Source organism: Grus americana, chromosome 1 (genome assembly GCF_028858705.1).
Source record: "Grus americana isolate bGruAme1 chromosome 1, bGruAme1.mat, whole genome shotgun sequence".
NCBI classification, from domain to species: domain Eukaryota; kingdom Metazoa; phylum Chordata; class Aves; order Gruiformes; family Gruidae; genus Grus; species Grus americana.
The window spans coordinates 201,243,097-201,263,630 of NC_072852.1; the positions used below are offsets into that span (position 1 = coordinate 201,243,097).

Consider the following 20,534-nt stretch of genomic DNA (forward strand, 5'->3'; position numbering starts at 1 on the left):
ATCAAATAACACAGAGGATTCAACCAAATTTTAGAAAAGACCAAATGACTGCATTGGCACTGGCTGCAGTGGCAGCCCTGGGGGACATCTGCACACGCCTGTCTCCCACGGCTGCGCTGGCAGGACAGGAGCAACCGCTCCAGAGCAGGCAACTGCTGGTGGCCAGGAGAAGGCATCTCCCCGTAGCCAAACCTACCCAAGCCATCTCTGATGGGCCCACCCAGACTTCAGTAGGCAGGAGAAGACGTTGGCTGTCTCCCACCCAATGTCTCACTCCTTCTGACTTCGCTCTCCTTGGTGTTTTCTCACTCCTTGTCCTGCCAAGGGTCTCGCAGGGCTTGGTTTTTTTCTGTGCCACTTGTCTCTGTGCAGACCCCATACTGCTGCAGACACCACTGTTAGGGGCTCAGGCATCTTCCCGGTGCCCTCCCTTAGCAGAACGGTGCTGATAAGTGTTCAAGGCCAGGTTGGATGGGGCTTTGGGCAACCTGGTCTAGTGGAGGGTGTCCCTGCCCGCAGCAGGGGGGTTGGAACTAGATGATCTTTGAGGTCCCTTCCAACCCAAACCATTCTATCATTCTATAATTCTACTATCCAGGTCCCACTGGGGTGGGACTGTGGCAGCTGCTCAGCCCCAGGCAGAGGGGGTTTGCAGCAGCCCGAAGGTGCCCAAGTCCTGCACTCCCATCCTTTGCTTCCACCACATGAAACAGAGGATAGAAACGAGAATCTCAGATGCTTAGCACGGTGAAGTCAGTGGGGAAATAAAAAGAGAGCGTAATGCAGAATTTTACCCTCCCTTGATTTTATTTAGCAAGTTTCTGGAGGAGAGCTGCTCTTTTAGCCAGGCAATTCTGCATCACTAACAGCTTGGTATTGTTTATGCCGAAATTAGGTGCTGAGGAAGCAAACCAGTTTGCAAAAAATGTATCAGCATCTACAAGAAGAGGCAGAAAGAGTAAATGGGCTTAATTACTCACTAGACAAGGAACTAGATTAGCACATTCTTACATATATTTAAGAAATGCAAGCTCTTCATCCTACCCAGCACACTTGATTCCTTACACTGGTGAACTCGTCTTTATAAAGACAACTGAACAGCTGCGTGGGTCAAGGACCATCCAGCCCAGCAGCCGCAGCCACAGAGCAGATGCTGGACAAGAGCATAGCCTGAGGGAAGGCAGCGGTGGAGCCTTTCCCCTGCGTGCTGAGTTTCCCCTGCGTGCTGATCCCTTGCAATCCCCTCCACTGACTTTCTGCTAGGTGTAAGATTAGGAAAATAAATTTATGGAGTTAAAAGAGAAAAAAAAAAAAGTTGTCAGGGAGGATGTAGGCTTGAAGGAAAGCTCCTGGCCTGGCCCCTGACAGCTAACATCCTCACGTCACCTCGTCACTGCCTTACGTTGCAGCACACAGGTTTGCCAAGGAACATCAGCCAGAGCCCAGTGCTTCTGCTGGGGACTGTTTCTCCCCTGTGATGGGGGGGAGGGTTTTGGCAAAAGGGTGCCAAAGACAAGCTTGATAGCTCCCTATAAGGCTATAGGATGTTCTTCTTTTCCTGATGTAGGATGGAGAGATTTACAGAGAACAACTCTAAAAATAGTCAGATAAAGGCAAATATCACCCAGTCTCTTGGAGGAAGAATGGGGCTCACGTGCATCGCTTTGTGCGTTCCAGACAGTGCTAGAGTGAAACGGGGTGTTTGCTGCTCACCGTAACCTTGCTGGTTATTTACTATTATGTTTCTTAACCATGTCCTAGGTCTCCATCACACAACGACCCCTGAAGGTCAGGACCACTGAGGACAGGGCTAGCAGCATATATGTAGGAATTGTGCCGTTTGCCATGACCTGGGGATTGAGAGCGGGACATCTGGTTTCCCTTCAGGGAACAGGATCCATCTGCAAGCTGACTTGCAGTCATGTCAGTATGTAATATTGTGTGGGATGACACCAAATCATTCACTGAATTCCCAGCATTTCTTTGCACCCAGGTTAGGGTTGCACAGACACTCTGAGTGTTTGTTAAAAGGAAAAACACTAAATTATTGGGAAGTCTCTGGGACACTTCATCCAGGATGTTAATGCGGGCATACAAACTGGACTGGACACAGCAGGTGTTGCCTTGGGGAAAATTTCTAGCACTGTCCAAAATTCCCAGCTGGAATCAAATACTGAATTGTGAAAGTTCAGTCAATTGTCTCATTTCAAGTCGGCCCACAGGCTCCAGCCACTCACTCCATCACCTTGTCGCTGCAGACACAACCTGGGGGTGCCTGGACCATCCAACGAACAAACCACTTCATGCGCTGGGTGCGCACACCCACACACCCCCGACACCCAACATGATGGTCTTGCTTGTCTTAGAACTTAAGCCCCATAACTCTTGTCGCCTTAGTCAGAAATGGCTCCATGGAGGGTTTAAGAGGCTTTTTAGCACCTCTGATGTTACTCATAAAGCAGCTACCTATGAGAGAGCAGGGGCAACCACGAGGCTTCAGCCGCTGTTTCTGTCTGGCCAGGGCTGGAAGCCAGGACAGAGCTCGCACTGACTCAGACCCCGGACAAGGCACACTTGCCCATCCATGAGCAGCCCTTTTATTGACAAGTCAGGGCATCAATCTGAAGCACATCAGAAAGTTTCTGAGTGCAACTGAGAGTGTGCTGGAGTAGACTCACCTCATTGCTAGGGAAAATGATTCACAGCAGTATCTGCTTTGAGAAGGGAACACAAAGTTCTCTTAAAAACAAAAACAAATCCCAGTGTTTTCCACAAAGGCCTGGTAACATCTCCAAATAAATAAAAACTGTACTCAGGGCAGTGGCATAAAATCCCTGTAACTTGCTGAGATGCAACTTGTAAGACATTTGTGGCGACTAGCAAGCTTAAATTCGTTCCTGCGCTATAGACATTAACTTTCACTGAGTTCATGGAATAAAACCAAGTTGCATTTCAGTATAATCAAATACAATTGGTGGGAAGGATCACAGGAGTATGGCTGTTAATCATAGATTGGAGGAACTATTTTACTTCCTTACGAAGGACAGCATAATGTATACATGATGGACTTGCAAAAAAATGAACCAAATTCCATTTCACCTTAAAGTGTGATAAGCTAAAGCACATCACCGCCAGTAACAGCAAGTTCAATTTACAGCCTGTACTTACACATGGCTTTTTCCTAACAGCTTTGGTTTAGCATCAGAGGGACGAGCTGTGCATGAGAGAGGGGACTTCTGCAGCCCCAGAGAGGCCATAGCCAGGAACATTATCTTCCTCCAGGATCCCATACGTGATTAGGAGAACAATGCTCATTAGTTTCCTCTTAACGCAGCTGAAATCTCGGCACGGCTACTTCTCAGCTCAAAAGGATTTCAAAAACTGCTTAACAAAACTAATTTAGTTTAATTAAACTTATCTATATTTTATAGACAAAACACATCTCAGATGATGTACAAAACTTATAGATAGCATCTACCCAAGAGATTCCACTCCTGGGTAAATCCACTAGCTGATAGCCCAGTGTAATTTAAGCAATCATTTTTACATGACTGAATCTGATGAATAGTTTTCTTTGCAGACAATGGCTTCTGGCCAGACATGGACAAAAATAGGCAATGCACAAGGCATTCTTGGAACAGATCGACTTCTCACTACTGATTTAATCACAGCAATACCTCCTAACGGGCCTGAAAAGAATCTTCTTCTGCATTAGGCTTTCTAATTCGTTGATGTTCTTGACTGACTCATTTGCCTTTGAAGTTTGGGGAGTACTTCATTATAAAAGTGTTCACTTGGTATAAAGCCTCGATAGTAATTGTTATGATTTACAAAGATGACAACAATGCAATTTTCTGGCATCTAGTTCCACCTTTTAAAGATAAAACTTGCAGATACTTCTGAGAATAAAACATTAATCTGAAAGGACGAGACTAAATTCAGAGGAGATGCAAACAGCAGAGAAGACAGCAATAAAAAAATTTAATGAAATATTGTCAAGAAGTGAAGGTAATAGTCTTTTCTTACTAAAACTATTGATTGGAAATTGTATTTCTCTTGGAGTTAAGATGCGTTCTGGATCTTCTAGCTTGAAGCACGCTGGGTGCAAGGTTTGGCTACACTCTGTTCAAGGTCCCTATCAAATTAACAGTGGAAGCGGCTGCTGCACAAGAAAGTCTGACCGTCCTGCGGCTGCCTGTTATCAGCCCTCAGCCCCATCAGCAAAATGGACGGTGTAAGGATTCATCCGTTTCAGCGCAGAACCAACCGACTCAATTTAAACCTCAGGTTATTAGTCAGAGGAAGGTTACGGCTGGGGCAGTGACCTCCAGCATAAAAGCAGCGACATCCTGAGCCACAGTGGCCATTTCTGCAGCAGCAGCAGCAGCAGCAGCAGCCTACCACAGCTTAGCGTCCCTGCTACAAGGCATACTCCACCTCTCACAAGAAGTAAGGATCAATCAGGTCAAACTAGAGAGCAGCATGATAAGGAAAAATACCCATTTGCAACCTTTACTAAGAGACATTTTCTTCTTGTGTTTTATATCAGTTTTATCATATGTATCCAGGATTAGACGAACCCACGGGGTCAGTTCAGCATCTTCAGATCTTGTACTATTTTTTATAGTCTGAATCGAATGTTCCCTACCACAGCTCTCTGGTTTTTAATGTTTTGCTTCAGGCATTTCTCCCTCTTTATGAGTATGGCCAGAGAGCAGGACACACCAGTCAATGCTCTAGCTGGACTCAGTCAGTTGCAGGAGGAATAAAGATTATTTTTTATTTTGATTCATACAATATTTAAAGAAAAATATCCATTTAAAATGTTAAATATTGATTTGGAACCACTCACGTTAGAGCCTGTATTTCTTATACTTTCACACAATTTAATGTGCTGCATCAGTAAGGTCTTTACAAAGTGAACACCTAACAGAAATTCCTTTGATGCGGAGGCAGAACAGTATTTTTGCAACAACATATTTTATACGCCTCATGAAAATACTGCAAGCTGGACGCCTTCGATAGCTACCACATTTACTGTCAGTCCACCTAACTAATCTAAAAATCCCAAACTCTTCAATGCTCTCATGACTTTTACTTGACTTCCAGTTTCCACCCAAAAGAGGCTTCAAACAAATTGTAATAAATTATGCAGTAAACAAATGTCTCTGTTATTTTGTACGCAACAAAGAGAAAATTTGACTCTGAATAAAAGCCTCCTAAACTATAACATTATATAAATGCCTCATGTATACCCTCAGAATTAGCTAAATGGACTAGATTTAGTCTTCACTCTATACCCAGCTATAAATCACACTAGAACCATTCTAGCAGCAGCAGCAAATCAACCACGATTACTACAAAGTGCCAATGCAAACTAATATGAAAACTCATTATTTAAAACATGATTTCCTGCTTGGCGATTTAAGGATTTCTCCTGGCCAATGGCCTTAGGAAATGCTCACCGCCATACCCAGACTTTGCTACCCCTCCCAGAGGAGCAGCCCCGCCACGTTCTCTCCCCTGGCCATGGAGGGCTGCAGCCTGCGGGGTGAGAAGGAAGCCTGAAACCCATCCCGGGGTGCTCACAGTGCCAGACACCACCACACCTGGAGGTTACGGTCCTGCACAGAAGGCAGTTCAGATGCCAAGGGAGAGGCTGCTCCTGCTAAATCACAAGTGGTTTAGGAGCTGTGGATTCAACTACATAAACCCATCAATGTAGTCTTCAATTACAGATGAGCCAAATGATTTCTGTACTTCCATTTCTCCTGTGTAAAGCTGGGATTATAATGTACGTGAAGCACAAACTTGCAGAAGCCTGGGATTTGTTCCGATGCTACAGCAGCACGTGTCGTATCTGTGATCAGGAGAAAGGGAGACGATGGGTGACAGCCCCAGCTGGCCCCACTCCACTGGCCCCTCAGCCCTGGACACATGTGCCCGGTCTTTTGGCAGTAGATCATGGCTGAGAGGTCCACAGGTGTGAAATGCAAATGAGGTCCCTAGAAAACACCCTTCAGTCAAGTCAATCCTTGCATTTCTGAGATTAACATTTGTTTTGTGCACTTTGCACTTTTTTTCTTAGTCCAGAAACACAGCTAAAAGCAGGGCTGGTGAGGAGCCTCTAAAACCAGACCTACAGCTGATGGGAATGAAAACCCAGAGCCACAGCCACTGCCTCAAAATGCTGAATCCTGGCTTTTTTGGTCTTGTTCTTCCTGCAACATGCAGCAGTTCCCAGTTCTTAGATACACTCATTGCATGGAGCATCTGCCTCATGCTCCTTCCCTCTACTTTTTCACGTGGCTCCATTCTTGGGGAGTCACCCCGGATACACACCACCCCTCAAGGACAGCTATGTTTGAAGTAGACGGACAAACTCTGTAAGGATTCAAGAAACAATGGCTCTGTATCAGACAACACAAGTACATTAGAAATGCCATTATCCCAAAATACAAAAGTAAGAGCACTTGAAAAATTATTTTATGCAGACAATGAAAACATCACAAAAAGAGAAGTGCAGCACAATCCTGACAACATACATAATTTTTTAATCTTACTGCTCAGTTGGTAAGAATATTTCTCTTGCACCCCAGCATATGAATGGGAACATTCCAGTAAGAAATGGTAAATCTTTTGTTTGTTCTACTGACTTGTCCTCAATAAACTATATCCAACCTTCTCAGAGCAAAGATTTTAGCTGAGAGACGTCAGGTGACACGCAAGACAACTGCTCACCACAAAGTACGCTACGGATCTACAAATAAGACATATATACCACTGTATGTATTATCATCCACATCCAGCTCATCTTTGAAGAGCTTCCTGCTGTTGATGCTCCTTGTGCTGCAGCTAACCGCCTTCCTCCACGACTGCAGGAGCAGGACCCATGATCCCAGGGCAGAGGCATCTCCTGACCCTGCTCATCCCATTCCCTGCAGCCGTTCACACGATGGAGCCTAAGCACAGTCGCAACAGCATCACAGCCGATCCTTCTTCATTAACAGATTTGTCAGTGATACTATTCCCAGATCACAGTATTTTCCCGGCCCATGGTGGCACCGTAGACTGCACACCACCGTGCGCCAGCTGCCAAGCAGGTCCCATCTTTCATGTTTAGCTGTTTGTGAAACTCAGTCATTTCTTCTCGTTCCACATTGTCAGGAAGGAGCAGATGGCAGATGTGCTCTGCCTGTAATATTGTTTTGATGATACCCTGCCTGCTGGCAGAACAGTGGGAGCAACATTTGGTGACAAGAATTTGCAGTATATTTTCAGTTTTGGGTAACTGAACTAGAAGATAGCACAGGGTAAGGGGAGAGGAAGGAGGGCTTGGGCTGAATTGGTGCTGATAGGTTTCTGTAACCAAAAAAATGGAAAAAGTGGTATTGAATAACAGAAGTATTTACTTTAATATGTTCTTCACAGAGGTGATAGGTAGAGCAAACGTACAGCTTTTTTGAGACCACATGTACTTTATGATTTGCTGAAGGGAAGCAACAGGGGAAAGCCCTCAGGCCTTTGTACCTACTCAGTGTTTTACTTTTGCTTTATACTTTGCCATATAAACTTCACTAAGACAGGGCCTGCTGAAAACAGTCATCACTTTACATGCCTGTTCACCATCAAAAAACTTGTGTCAACAAACAAAACATTGGATTTTCCTGCTCTCCTTCATTTTCTTGCACAGCAGCCTCCCCTTTGCCCAGCTCATTTTGGAGATGTGTACAACTCGCTGCAGTTTTCATCATTTTCCATATTGCCTGCAAGAGTTACCATGCTTTTTTCTGAACGATGCACCAATATTCTCAAGGGGGTAGTCAAGAATGCAAGCAAGACGACAGTAAGATTGGCTCATAGCTGGCAAGGTGTCATGGGTACAAGCAAGAGAAGAAAATCTACTTAAATAACTAAGAATTTGGTGTTGTATTAAAATTTTGTTTTGCTTCAGAGAGAATGCCTGCTTCTTCTCTCCGGGAAAGGACTCACATAGCATACGTCTTGTTGCTGTTCATCAAGGTGCAGCGGTTATGGGTAAGCATGCACAAGATCTGCAATAACTAACCATGGCTTGATGGGATGAAACTTGAAAATAGGCTCAAAAATAAATCACTTTTCTTCATTTTGGTCATAACAAAAAAAGTAACTCACTTCCACTTGTAAGTCTGCCACAAAATCTACCTTGTAACCGATTTTACCAGGCAGTGTTATGCTCTACTGTTTTGTGGCATCACTGTGTTCTCATTCAGATGAGATTCAAACGCAAGATTCAAAGTTTTAGCTTCTAAAAGTGGTTTTCTGAATTGCCTAACACCAGTGACAGAATCATAACAGAAATTGTAACTGGAGGATAAATAAATGTTTTCATAACAAAACTCAAAAGAGACACCAAAAGTTTACACCAAGGCTTCAGAAATTTTTATTAAAATATTTTTAAAATATGTGCAAGATACACAGAAGAAAAAATGCATTTTACTTTTAAGTAATGTGATTTCAGCTGCCAACAGTATTTCTTCTTTAGAAAGGAGCAACCTGTTTTTATTTAAAGCAAGATTAAAATAAAAAAGATAATTGCTTCAAAACTTGGGAGATTTTAAATTATGAATGTGTTACTGCAAAATGACATCTGGGGATTTAGGTTGGAGAGTTCGTTTAGAAAGCCTTATAAATCAAACTAAATATTGTCTATAATCTATGAGCCAATCTAAGACAATCCCATTGCACACGGACATCATTTATCTACGTCCGCTGGTACCCAGCTGCCCAGATGCCAAATTCATTTTGTGTAGACTACTGACAAAATTGTGGAGATGTCCCAGAAAAGAAAACGTGCAGAAAAATAATTAGCTGTGACTTTTGAGCAGATGTAGTACAAGCTCTTCATCCTCTGCCAGAGAAAGCCCAGTATCTAATGGCAAATAGGGGTCCTCCTCTTGGCTGAATTTCGCCTTCTTTCTTTTCAGTGGCGTTTCTGCTGCTGCGGTACTGTTGCTACGGCTTCTTTTCTTTCCTCCACTTTTCTCCTCAAGTTCACTGCAGAAACAAATCAATTAGCCTTTTTAACAACTGTGGTAATCAATATCATCATGTAATCAAACAATTCCTTTTAAACAAGGCAAATTTATGTCAAGATAAGAGCAAACAAAATTACGTTTCAGAAGAGTGAAGCAATAGAAGCCCATGAACTCTGAATGTCTAAATCTGCTTTCAGGCCGAGGCGGTGGTGGCTGTTCCGCTCTCTTAATTGATTACAGTATATCAAGATATCACTATCAGTCTTATCTAATATTTGCTGCCTTATAGAGTGACAGACAACTTGACAAAACTGATTTAGTGATGTGTCAGTGGACCTTGACATGCATTCAAGATCTTGTCTAAAATAAATATGCGACAAAAATAAAAACATGAGAACTGTCATTTCATTGGCGAATCCTACGCTTCATACAGCTTTGATTTGGGTCCATCTCATTCAAGCCACTCTTTCCCCTTCTTTCAGAAGCTTTCCTTGGAAGCCATTAACCACCTCTTTGCCATGAGAGGAAGAGGAAAAGCCCAAACGCAGTTATTTTCCCTGGTGAATTCCTATTTCTTCTGCTGTTTTTCTTAAGACTTGACTGAATTGCCTTTTGCAGCCTTCAATCTGGACGAAATGCCTGCGTATCTGTTTTAATACTTCGACTTCTATCACATAGCCACATGACAGCAACAGGAGGAAAGCCCAAGCTTTCACGTATCTTCACGTTTTTTGTCCATAACATAGAAAATTTGCTATAAATCATCTTATGTAAGGTTAAAATAATCTAATCTAACAAAATCGATTTGAAGGCATAATATCCGCGTACCAGGTTATAGAGAGCTGATCGTCTTATGCTGCAGGGTAGAATTCATAACAAAAAAAGCAGAATGCAACCCCTCGCACCCCAAACCATTCTCCCCAAACAAGTTAACTGAAACAAAATGGCATTCTTGGCTTTTCATGTTTGTATTTTAAAGAATATAACAATGGAACTTCAAAGACTGAGTTTAGGCTTTTCTAAAATAGATGGTTAAATTCAGATTGTCAATTAAAATCTGGCAAATTCCTACCCAGAAAATTCAATTTACTTAAAAAAAAAAGTTTCAACAAGAATTTTTCTAATTGCCTTAATTTTTATAATTGCTTAAGTGTAAATGTAATGTTTGTGAAATGTTTTGTTCAGAAATACTGTTTAGAGATGTCACAAGTAGAAACAGCAGTTATAACAAATAGCTCAAATTGAGGAATACTGTTCTCCGAACCAACACAGCACGGGAACCCAATGCCCACTTCAAACCACCTTCAGCTGCCCACCTTGTTTTTCCATTCACAGGACTAGCTACCAGCCTGCGAAATGCTGGTTTCACCACTCACTGGAAACCAGCCTAACCCAAACATTAACCCCTAAATATGGGGTTTTCAGGAAGTTCCCAGACGTTCTCTGAGAGGCATTGGCAGCACAACGCTTCCTCCTCTTCCTGGCTCACACACTGCGCTTTCTGGCTGCCTCACCATCGAGACGAAGGAGCGACGTGAGATCTGACAGCCTTGCACTGGACTGCAGATGTGACCTGCCTCTCTCACTCATCCATCCCACCTTTCTTAGAAGAACGGTGCCAACCCCTGCCTGCTCATTACAGCACGGAGAGGAGGGAAATCCCATGAGAAACACCTTGCATTCCCACAATTAAAACAAATTAAACACCCTACCTTTATATTGTCCTTCCCTGCCTATCCAAAAGAAATAAAGCAACCTGATCTAGTGAGAGATGTCCCTGCCCATGGGAGGGGGGTTGGACTAGCTGATCGTTAAAGGTCCCTTCCAACCCAAACCATTCTGTGATTCTATAAATAGCTGATGACTGTGCATCAAATACTTCTCCTAAAATTGGGACATTTCAAAGGATATAGCAACTTTACCGGCTTTGAGTTGTCATTTGCATGGGGATGGCTTTTCAGTGCTTGCTACCAATGTTCATTTTATTCCTTTTCTGGGGAAAGGACACTATTTCTCTCTGCAGTGCTTAAGATATTCCATAAATGCTGAAGCTATACTGACAGTACATGAAAATACTCTAAAGCACTAAGACCTCTCACTTTTACAAGTGGCCAGTGTGGATTTGGGCTGGAGTTTCATGGTGTTCGCTTTCACCAGGACAGAGTATGGGTGTTCACTTTAAAAGCGTGAGGCTGAAACATCATTAAGTAAAAGCATTTTAGCTTGTTTCAAAAGAGATGATTACTTCCAGCATTTGAATGGACTCTGAAGCCCAGTTTGCATTCTTAATTGACTAATGCTTCATCAAGGACATTAGTTCAAAATATCTTAGCAATTAAAATTGCAGAAATCTCGCAAGTTATGAAATAGCAGACTTCAATATTCATTTTTGGCGTTTCAGAGGCCCATAGGCCTGGATGTCTGTAAGGCATAACATTTAAATATAAAACACATTCAGAAGGAACTGTGAGATATCTATTTTTTTCCACAAACAAAAGCACATCAACACAATTATGATTAATTTTCATCATAAGCTTTGTGGGAAGATTATGCTGAGTCAAGCTGTTTCTTATTATTACTGAAGGGATCATGGTGCTCGATTAGTAGTGCATACCAAAGATGTATCTACACGTTAGCAGGTGTATTTTCACACTAATTTGACCCCTACTGGGCTGCAAACTGGAGAGGTGAATAAGGAGGAATGTGTAACAGTTGGAAGCAGCAAAGCCACCGAGCAATGAAGAGAGCTAAAGGCTTGTGTTTTCATGATGCACAAAAAGTAAAAGCAAAACAATATTTGATAAAGGAAACTTAGGAAGCAAAGCAGAGAGTCATGTGGAAAGTGTGACTAAGATGTTCGTAATTTTGAGATGCAGAGAGAAGACAGACAGTGCCTGTCCGTAGAATGGGCTGGGTTGGAAAGGACATTTGAAGATCAGCTACTCCAACCCCCAACCCTGCTCCTGCAGGATGCGTTTTTACCAGCAGTGGTTCAGATGGTGTGGAGACGGGCTGTACTACTCTCGAGGAGCAGTCAGAGATGTAGCTTTTACAAAGGGTGAAAGTGGCAATTTTAAAAGGAAGGTGGAAAATCACCAGGAGAGATGTCTGGCATCATGATGCCTAGGGTTATCCCATACTCCATCTGGGAGCTTCTTAGCTGTTTGGACAGAAAGCTCTTTGGGGGAGATGTAATAGGTGTAATTCTCAGATGTGCATGTAAAAGGGCTGAGTGTGTGAAAGCAGCTGTACAGGGATAACTTCTGCAGTTATCGTCAAATGAATTCCTCCTCGGTCTCCATTAGCCTGTCAGCCCACCCTGCAGAGCCAAGCTTTTTATCGTTGCTCTCTTCCCATAGACATAAATGGTCCCTTATTCCTCACAAACACACAAACTGATGCACTACCAGCTGGCATTCACAAATAGCCAAAACAAAATAAAATTATTTTAAGGTGAACTATTTTCTAACAGAACAACGCAGTTAGAAAGCAACCCCACAATTCAGATCCAAACCAAAGCCAGTGTGTCTTTTTGTCTTCTATTTATAACATTTAGAAAGCGGCATGTGCAGCTGGATTACAATTCCTTCCTTTTACCATCTGGTGCAATTAAGTTTTTCAGCCGCCTGAACAACCCGCGTGGTCTGAAGCTGCCTGATGGAAGGATTTACAGGGACGGGCTGTGTTTACACAGGCGAGGAGGTACTAACAACCAACTTATCAACAGGCACTGTAATTTCTGTGGTCACCGTTTGCACAGCTGTAACAACAAAGGCAGATATTATCATTTCATAGGTAATGTTCATTACTCAAACACCAAAGCACAGTTTATGAATCCTGTCCCTTAAATAAATGCCAGCATATATGAATGCCATCTGGGACACAGGGTATCTAACTATTTGATAGCTATACATCAAGAACTTCTTTATTTAACTACTAAAAAAATAATCTCACAAGTGTGTTTTGAGGTGAGATACCAGGAAAAAATAGAAAGCTTTTAATTGTTAGTATTTAACTCGCTTCTGGGCTTCCAGGTACATCTTGACAAGCTGTAAGGTTTAGATTTTAAGTGCTTGAGAGTCAGCCATTTGAAACGTGCGGCCATACAGCCAAGTTGCTGCTGTTTAAACGGCGTGGTACTGTGAGATCTCTAGACAAGCTCTGCTTCAGTTAACATTTATCAGAGCTTGCTTTGGAGCCTAGATTTACCAGCACTGCTCTGGAAACTAACCACCCTTGCCACTGAATCGCAGGCCATGAGTCAAGTTTCCAGGCTGCAATATAGCGCACACGAGCTCCTTCCCAAAGAAATGTACAGGAAAAATGAATGGAATCTGCTAATAAATACAGTTCAGAAAAGTTAGGAATAATTTCTCCTATAAATATTGGCATTTTGCTAATCAAACATGCTGTGCCACAAACCTTTTTCCACATAATAAATTTTAATTCACAAGGCCATGGCAGCAATCCTAATGAAGATTAATTACTGCAGTCCCTTCCATAAAGCCCAGTGCAGCTTCTTTCTTACTTGCTGTCAGAATGCTACAGCACACAGAAATGGTAATGAAAATATATTGTGTTGTGTTATTTCCCTTACTGGCCATTCTACTGATGTAAATCAAAACAGCTCTAAAACTAGATTTATAAAAAAAAATTGCAGGAAAAGGGATGAATAATCTACTTGTAATGAAATACCAGTGTAATAGTAGTAAAAGCCAAAGACAAGTCTGTCTTGGAGTTGAAACACCTTAATCTGGAAGAAGAAGAAAAAATATGTAAATAGAAACCACACCAGTAAGAGAGTATACTTAATATTTCTTACTATTGCACAGGAAGTATACGGAAGATTTGACAGGAAAAAGCACTTAAACTAACCATCAGCATCTCACTTCTGCTCTGAGGTCACCTTTACTTTCCAAAGGCTCTAGTGGACAAGTGGCAGTGGACTCTAATCAGATGCCTGAAGCTGTAATAGCACTTTTCTTCCCTGTTCATGTCGCAGACACGGCTGACCATAAAAAGCAGCAATACCTGACTAAGCCCTGGACTGCTGGAGTTTCTATCCAGTGTATTTGGGCTAAGCAATTTTAGCTTATCTTTATTCACCAGTCTGAAAACTGAAATCATGGATGGGCTGATTCTCATATGGATCAAATATCACTGCTCTGGGTTGAAACTGCTCCAGCTGGAGGTGACCGTGGCTTCAATCAAACCATTCTGATTTAGTGTGTGTCCCTCTGTCAGAGGCTTCATCTTCTCTGAAATGTGCTGCTGCCTTTCCAGATGCTGCTAACGACCTGACCAACCCTCGCATCCATTCCCTCTTCAACTTCACCTGACACCGATGTTCTTCAGATACGTTCCTCTCCTTTTCTTTTGTGTGACGAGCATCATCTTCCAATTGTTGATAATTAATTTCTATAAATCTATTTCAATAAATACTCATCCCATTTCTCCTTCATTCATGCAGGCACTTGCTGATAAAATACTACTATTTTTTTCTTTTTATTTTTTTTAAAGGTAATTTGTGTAGCTGACAAGTTTACAGGAACCACAGGAAGGATCTAGTCTGACCTGTAGAGCATAGGTTACCAGATTTCACTTGGAAATTCTACCATCAGGTCCATTTCATATAGTGAGCTAGAGTATAACTATTATAAAGACTTTCATGGCATAAGAATATCACATTTCTATCAACAGCAATCCAATGTCTCAATGTCCAGTTTTGCAGCTAAACAGCATGATCAAGTGCTTAAACAGAGACCTCCTACAATGCCTGTCTTACAGTGCTTTTCTGGCCATCGCAACACTAAGTTCTGGCCTTCACAAAGTCACTGATACAGCCTAAATAATACACCTTAGAAAGAGCACCACGATTTGCAGATGAATCATCTCAGAAGACAATGTAATGCCAACTGCATTAAGAATCGCATAAAACTTAGCAGGTCAACATCGGCATCCTGGTATAAGAAGAAGGTATAAGAAACTGCAATTTGCCCATAATTTTCATAAATAAAGCAAGGTACACAACCAAGCAGCACTGATTGCTGACTCGCACACCTGCCAGCTGGTGACTGGCCATAAAATCACAAACAAAACAGTACCAGAACTAAGACATTTCTCCTTTCCCCTCATGTCCAAGATCTTTTCCATGCTGATCTAAAAGTTAATGTGATCAGTAGCATCTATTAAAGATTTAAAGAAGGTAATGATAAAGGCAATCGTAACTTTGTTCTTCTTCAACATTATTATTTAAAGAGGTTGAGGGATTAGAAATATCAGAAACTCAATTTGACTGCAAAATTAATATTTAAGAAATCCAACTGCTTTTCTTCCATCCTATTCGATACACTTAAATTTTTCACCTCATTAACAATTTACATTGATAGCCTTAAACCAAATATGATGAATGTTGCTAGATATACAAAAATTAATCTCATATTACATGCTTAGAGTCATTAATTACTCTGCTTGTAGAGGTATGGCTGGAAGGGAATTTTATTCAAAGGCAAATTTAACTCATGATCTGTACAGCTCCCCCAATTTAAAATAAATGCTGTGGGGGAGGGAGAAAGGATTAACAATGTTTTTGACTTCTTAAACCATGGACAGATGGTCTATTTTTAAAGACTGCTGAAGGAAGATACTCTAGGTCTCACATACTTGCTTTGAATTATCCCCTTTAGAAGCATTTTTCCCCTTAAAGAAAGTAGCAGCTAGTGTAGCCCAACATATTTCTATTTTAATCCAACATTTTGAGCAAAATCTCTGAATTATGGAAATATAAAACAGAACAGAGTCGTACTTTTTAATCTTAAAGCCTGATTTCATTGTCTGCTACTCTCAGCTGATTTCTTTTTGTTAAAATCATTAGGTCAATACTTCCCAGCCCCAAGAGCAATTCATCGTGCAGTTCAGTGACAGCTGTAAGAGAGGTGCATGAGGCGAGCGTGGATTTAACAGAAACCCCTCCTTCCCAATGGCAGCTACATTTCTTGCCTGTTCTTGTATTTTTTATTCTTGACCCACCAGGTCCCCATCATCCTCCCTCCTCCTTTCATGCATACATGCCCTCCACCTCTTTCCTCCCTCATGCAAAATCAATACCACTTCTCCATGGCCTTGTGTTCACCACCAGCCTCTTCAGCTACCACTTTCCTTTACCCATAGGCTTACTGGTCATTCAAATTCTCTTGCTTTTCTTGATTTCCTCTTTTTCCAGCCCAAAATTAATTTCCTGCACTGCATCTTCCTCTTTCAGTTGCGCCTCTGCTTTCACAAAAACCTCCTAAGGGGCGCTCAGAGCACCTCACAAGTCTCCAGACATACCTACGGTAAGCCTCAAAGGTGACTTCAGAGCTAGAGAACAGACCACTACATTTTTCACCCACAGACACCTAAAAGAAATGTGGCTTCATCAACAGTGCCTACTGGAAACAGTTCTTAGCCTGTCCTACCGCACCAAAATATGCTGGGATGGTGCCCAGAAGAACTCTAGTTGGCACCATGAAGTCACAGCAGTTGTGGACAATACAGACCATGGTGGCCAGTACACCCTGGCCAAACGCATTTAGCCTGTAAAGACATGACTGGCCCAAGCCAGCACAGGATTAACCGCCACATGCTGCGCTGCACATCGAAGCTATTGGTGGCTCTTAACTTTGACACACTCCTTTCAGGCGCTCCTAGAAATGTAATTGTATTCTGGATCCTGTCATCTTCCAAATCTATCTATCAGCATGTTGTCGCCCACTGCTCTTGCCTTCGTGAGCATCCCACAGTTCTTCCCTCTCCTGTTCCTTTTGCACACCTGCCCTGGCTGTTCTCACCACTCCAATTTAATTACTATCCTTAGCAATGACCGACAAATCCACTCCCAGCCTGTCCTCAGCTATAACATGATACAGGTGTCTCTGCTGTCTGCTTCTGGAAATCGCTGCTGATAATACACTCAAAACGGGGCTTTGATGTTGCAAATTTATCTGTAGTACTTTTCCCATCGGAGCAGTGTCTAAACTGCTGTGGCCTCTTCTAGAAAGCTCTGAATGTCAGGTCTAGCTAGGCTGTTTGAAACTGCTCTTTGGGTCCTTGTTAACTCCTGTTTGGCTGAAATGCCGGAGAAGAACTTGAAGCAATTTGACTCACTTTTCCAAATTTCTTAACAAAGGCTGAAAACATCTACTATCCATTGTGTTAGTCCTCCAGCAAACACAGACAAAACTGAAAAGCAGGAAAGTATTCAGTCCAATTGTGTAAAGATGGAACAATTAACAAAAACCTTTAAAAATCCCCTTGGCGGAAGTTAAGGACCTTTCCTATTATTACAGTCAACCAAAAGTCAGGGCAAACAACCGAGACCAGTACCATGTCCTGAAGTTGACAGAGGATGGTGATTAAGCTTCAAGTGGTGGCAGTTCCTGAGACATGTTTGTTACCCCAAAAATGCCTTGCCCCTGGCCAGGGAAAGCTTAAACCCCCAAACTGATACCAAATAAGTGACCCAGCCAGATTATGACTCCCAGAGCACTAAATGGACATGACAGAGTTACACAAACGTTTCACTTAAGGAAGCAAAACCAAATTGTAACTTTGTAGTCATAAAATGAATGCCAAAAAAATTATAACTGTGTAAGTCAGCAGGGTTTGCGTGGCAAGAATGTGCCGATATTGCACATCAAAATCATAGCAAAATTTATGTTTTAACAGTTTCTTTGCAAGACTGCCTTTTAAAGAACTGAATAATGTTGAGATTTTAAATGTCCATTAACTACATTTTCGAACACATAGAAGATATTAAATCCATCTATCACCTTAAAGAAATTATAATAGAAAATGTGGTTTATTTGATGAGCCTTGGCATCTCCTATTAAAAATCTGAAATATGATTTTTAGACAAATTAGCTTCCACACATGATTTTTAGACAAATTAGCTTCCACACATAACTAAGTTCCAAAGACCAAATAAAATCCAACCTTCCAGGTAAGTAATCCTTTGCCAGGCTCAAGGCAAAATTCATAATTTTAAAAAATAAAATTTCATTGGTAAAACTCTTCCAGATTTTAAATTGTATTTCAAATACACGGATGCAACTGGATTGCAGCGTACCATGGAAACCGTTCTAACACTGCACTTTGTTCTAATGTCACCTCCAAACATAGTCCAAACAACATTTAAAGTATACTCAGTAAATTAAAACCTTAAAAGCCTTAATACATGGCAGAAAAAAAATCTGTCTCTCATTGAGTCATATATATGTAGTGTATTTTTTGTGCTCAAAGTTACTTTTTTCAGCCCAAATTACATTCAAGACTAATCTCCTTGGGATAAGTGAAATACTGTAGACATCAAAGTTCCAGGAAAATATTCCCTGAAAAAGTAACTCAAGTAAGGATAAGACCAATAAAATGGAAAACCAAAAAAGATTAAACTGTGCCTACGTGATATTAAACATACATGTGTAAACCCAGCATACTGAAAACAAGAAAAATATTTTAAAAAATCAGTTACCACATGTGATTACCTGTAGTTTCAAGGGGAATACTATCTGTCTAGTGGATGGGTCACTCAGTGGGCCCTCTGAGTGCCTGATTTTTACTCCCAGACCTGCGTCACTGCCATGATGTTAGGACAAGTTTTTACGTGACTCAACATTCCTGCCTACAAAAATCATACTGGCCTCCTTTGTAAAGTGTTTTGAGATTTGCTGAGGAAAATACTTCATCAGAAATTATTACTTAATTTCTGTTTTCCTTTTTTGTACATTCTCTCTTTTCCAACCTACTTGACAGGAAGGGGAAATGACCGAGGCCCTAGACCTTCTTTGAATCTTAACTCTCCTTGAGAGCAGACCCTCTGACTTCAGGGTGGGGGGGCAGATCAGCCACAGATTCCAAAAAATCTGCACTGATTACCACTGCCAAAAAACTGTCCATCTCTGTCAACTTTTATTCTTAAAGCTTAGCTAAATCGTGAGTCTAGCTGACACCTCGGGGGAAAGGATCAATACAAGAAGTAATGTATGAATACATAAAAAAGACAGAAGTGATCTCCCCTAGATAAATGGTTACTTAATGATACTGAAAGTAAACTTGACAAAATTCCCAATTTTAAACTGACTGACCCCCTATCTTTTTCAAAATACTTATTTAAGTAGCTATGCTACAAAACATTGTATTGTCAAGATAGCTAAGCCTAGGTAAGACTACAAGTTGAAATAATGCAAAATCTTGTTTAAGAAATGCAGCACTAAACCACTATCTTTTTCCTACAGGAAGTATGCAACAATTTACCAGTATTTAGGAAATGCCTGAGGAAAATAAACATTTAACAGGTAGTGTTGTGACACTAGGTTCCCTATATTCTGTTGCTGGAAACTGCTTCCCACCAGCTCAGTTGTCCATCAGCTTAATGGATTCCAAGAATCTGTTCCTCATCAGCAACATATATACCAATAAACAAGTGTTGCTCAGTCTCTAACCACTTACCAGAGCTTTACTTCAGTCTTTCTCAATAAACTCCTGGGTTTACTTCTTCCAAGAAACAAACTACCAATTACTATCAAGATTCCCTCTCTACTTTGTTGCCTGCAGCAAAGCATTACTACAGAAGTTAGCTCAGAATTTGCTGAGCAAAGGCAAAATGACAGAACCGGCACTGCTATGGTCCCCGATGGAGAAGCACTGGTATCCTGAAATACTTCTCTTGGCACCTCCGTTAATGTCCTATGTAAATGCAGAATTGCTAAATACACTTTTCTTCTGGTCCTTGTCTCATAGTTAATATTAGACAAGAGATGGCACCTTCCAACAAAATGGGGTTTTACAAGATCCTGTAGCTCATATTGCTGCCTTATACCCAGGTTTTACTCATCAGAATCTCATATATTAAAAAGACAATATTAACCATATTACTGATGTTACCTGGGGGAAGCTGAGAATAAAGTTTCATCTTATTAACCTGGTTCTACTACAAGCAATATACAAATACCATTAGAGGATGTATTTATCAAATATGGACAGATACATTTAAACTATAGTAACGTGAAAAGTAACTAACAATTCCTCTTATACGGTCCTCCCCAATAAATACCAAATCTTAAACTTCATTAAAAGACAACTTCTTTAACAAATTATGCTGCTTCCCCCACCAAAAGCTGATGGGCAGAGTCAAGCGGTCATAAATACAGAAGAAAATGGAAGAATCTTATTCAAGAATGATGGGTATCATTTTCTGCTTGTTTTTAGGAAGCTGTATTGACGTTCCACACAGCTTTTTAATTCATTTTACACAGAGTGGAGATCCTGAATCAGCTTAGGGAAGTGAAAAAACCAGAAAGAACTAGAATTGCCTTATGGTTACCCTCTTTCTCCCCCTTGCACAAAGAAGGAGCAATTTACTGCTGCTCAGAAGAGCAATGCATTTCCCCCATCCTTGTCAGTTCTATTGATCCAGGCAATGGTGAATGGGCTACAGGGGACATAGTCACCAGGTTGTTAACTTAGGGCTATCCAGTTCTT

At 41.4% G+C, this 20,534-nt stretch overlaps 1 protein-coding gene across 1 annotated transcript in view; it reads right to left on the reverse strand.

The window, feature by feature from the left end:
• Nucleotides 1–8,406: 8,406 nt before the first annotated feature.
• Nucleotides 8,407–20,534, reverse strand: part of DDX10 (DEAD-box helicase 10) — a 193,499-nt gene continuing 181,371 nt past the window's right edge. Inside the window, exon 18 of the mRNA XM_054808723.1 lies at nucleotides 8,407–9,036. Coding sequence (XP_054664698.1) covers nucleotides 8,847–9,036 — 190 coding nt within the window. The 3' untranslated portion in view covers nucleotides 8,407–8,846. The remainder of the gene's footprint in view (nucleotides 9,037–20,534) is intronic.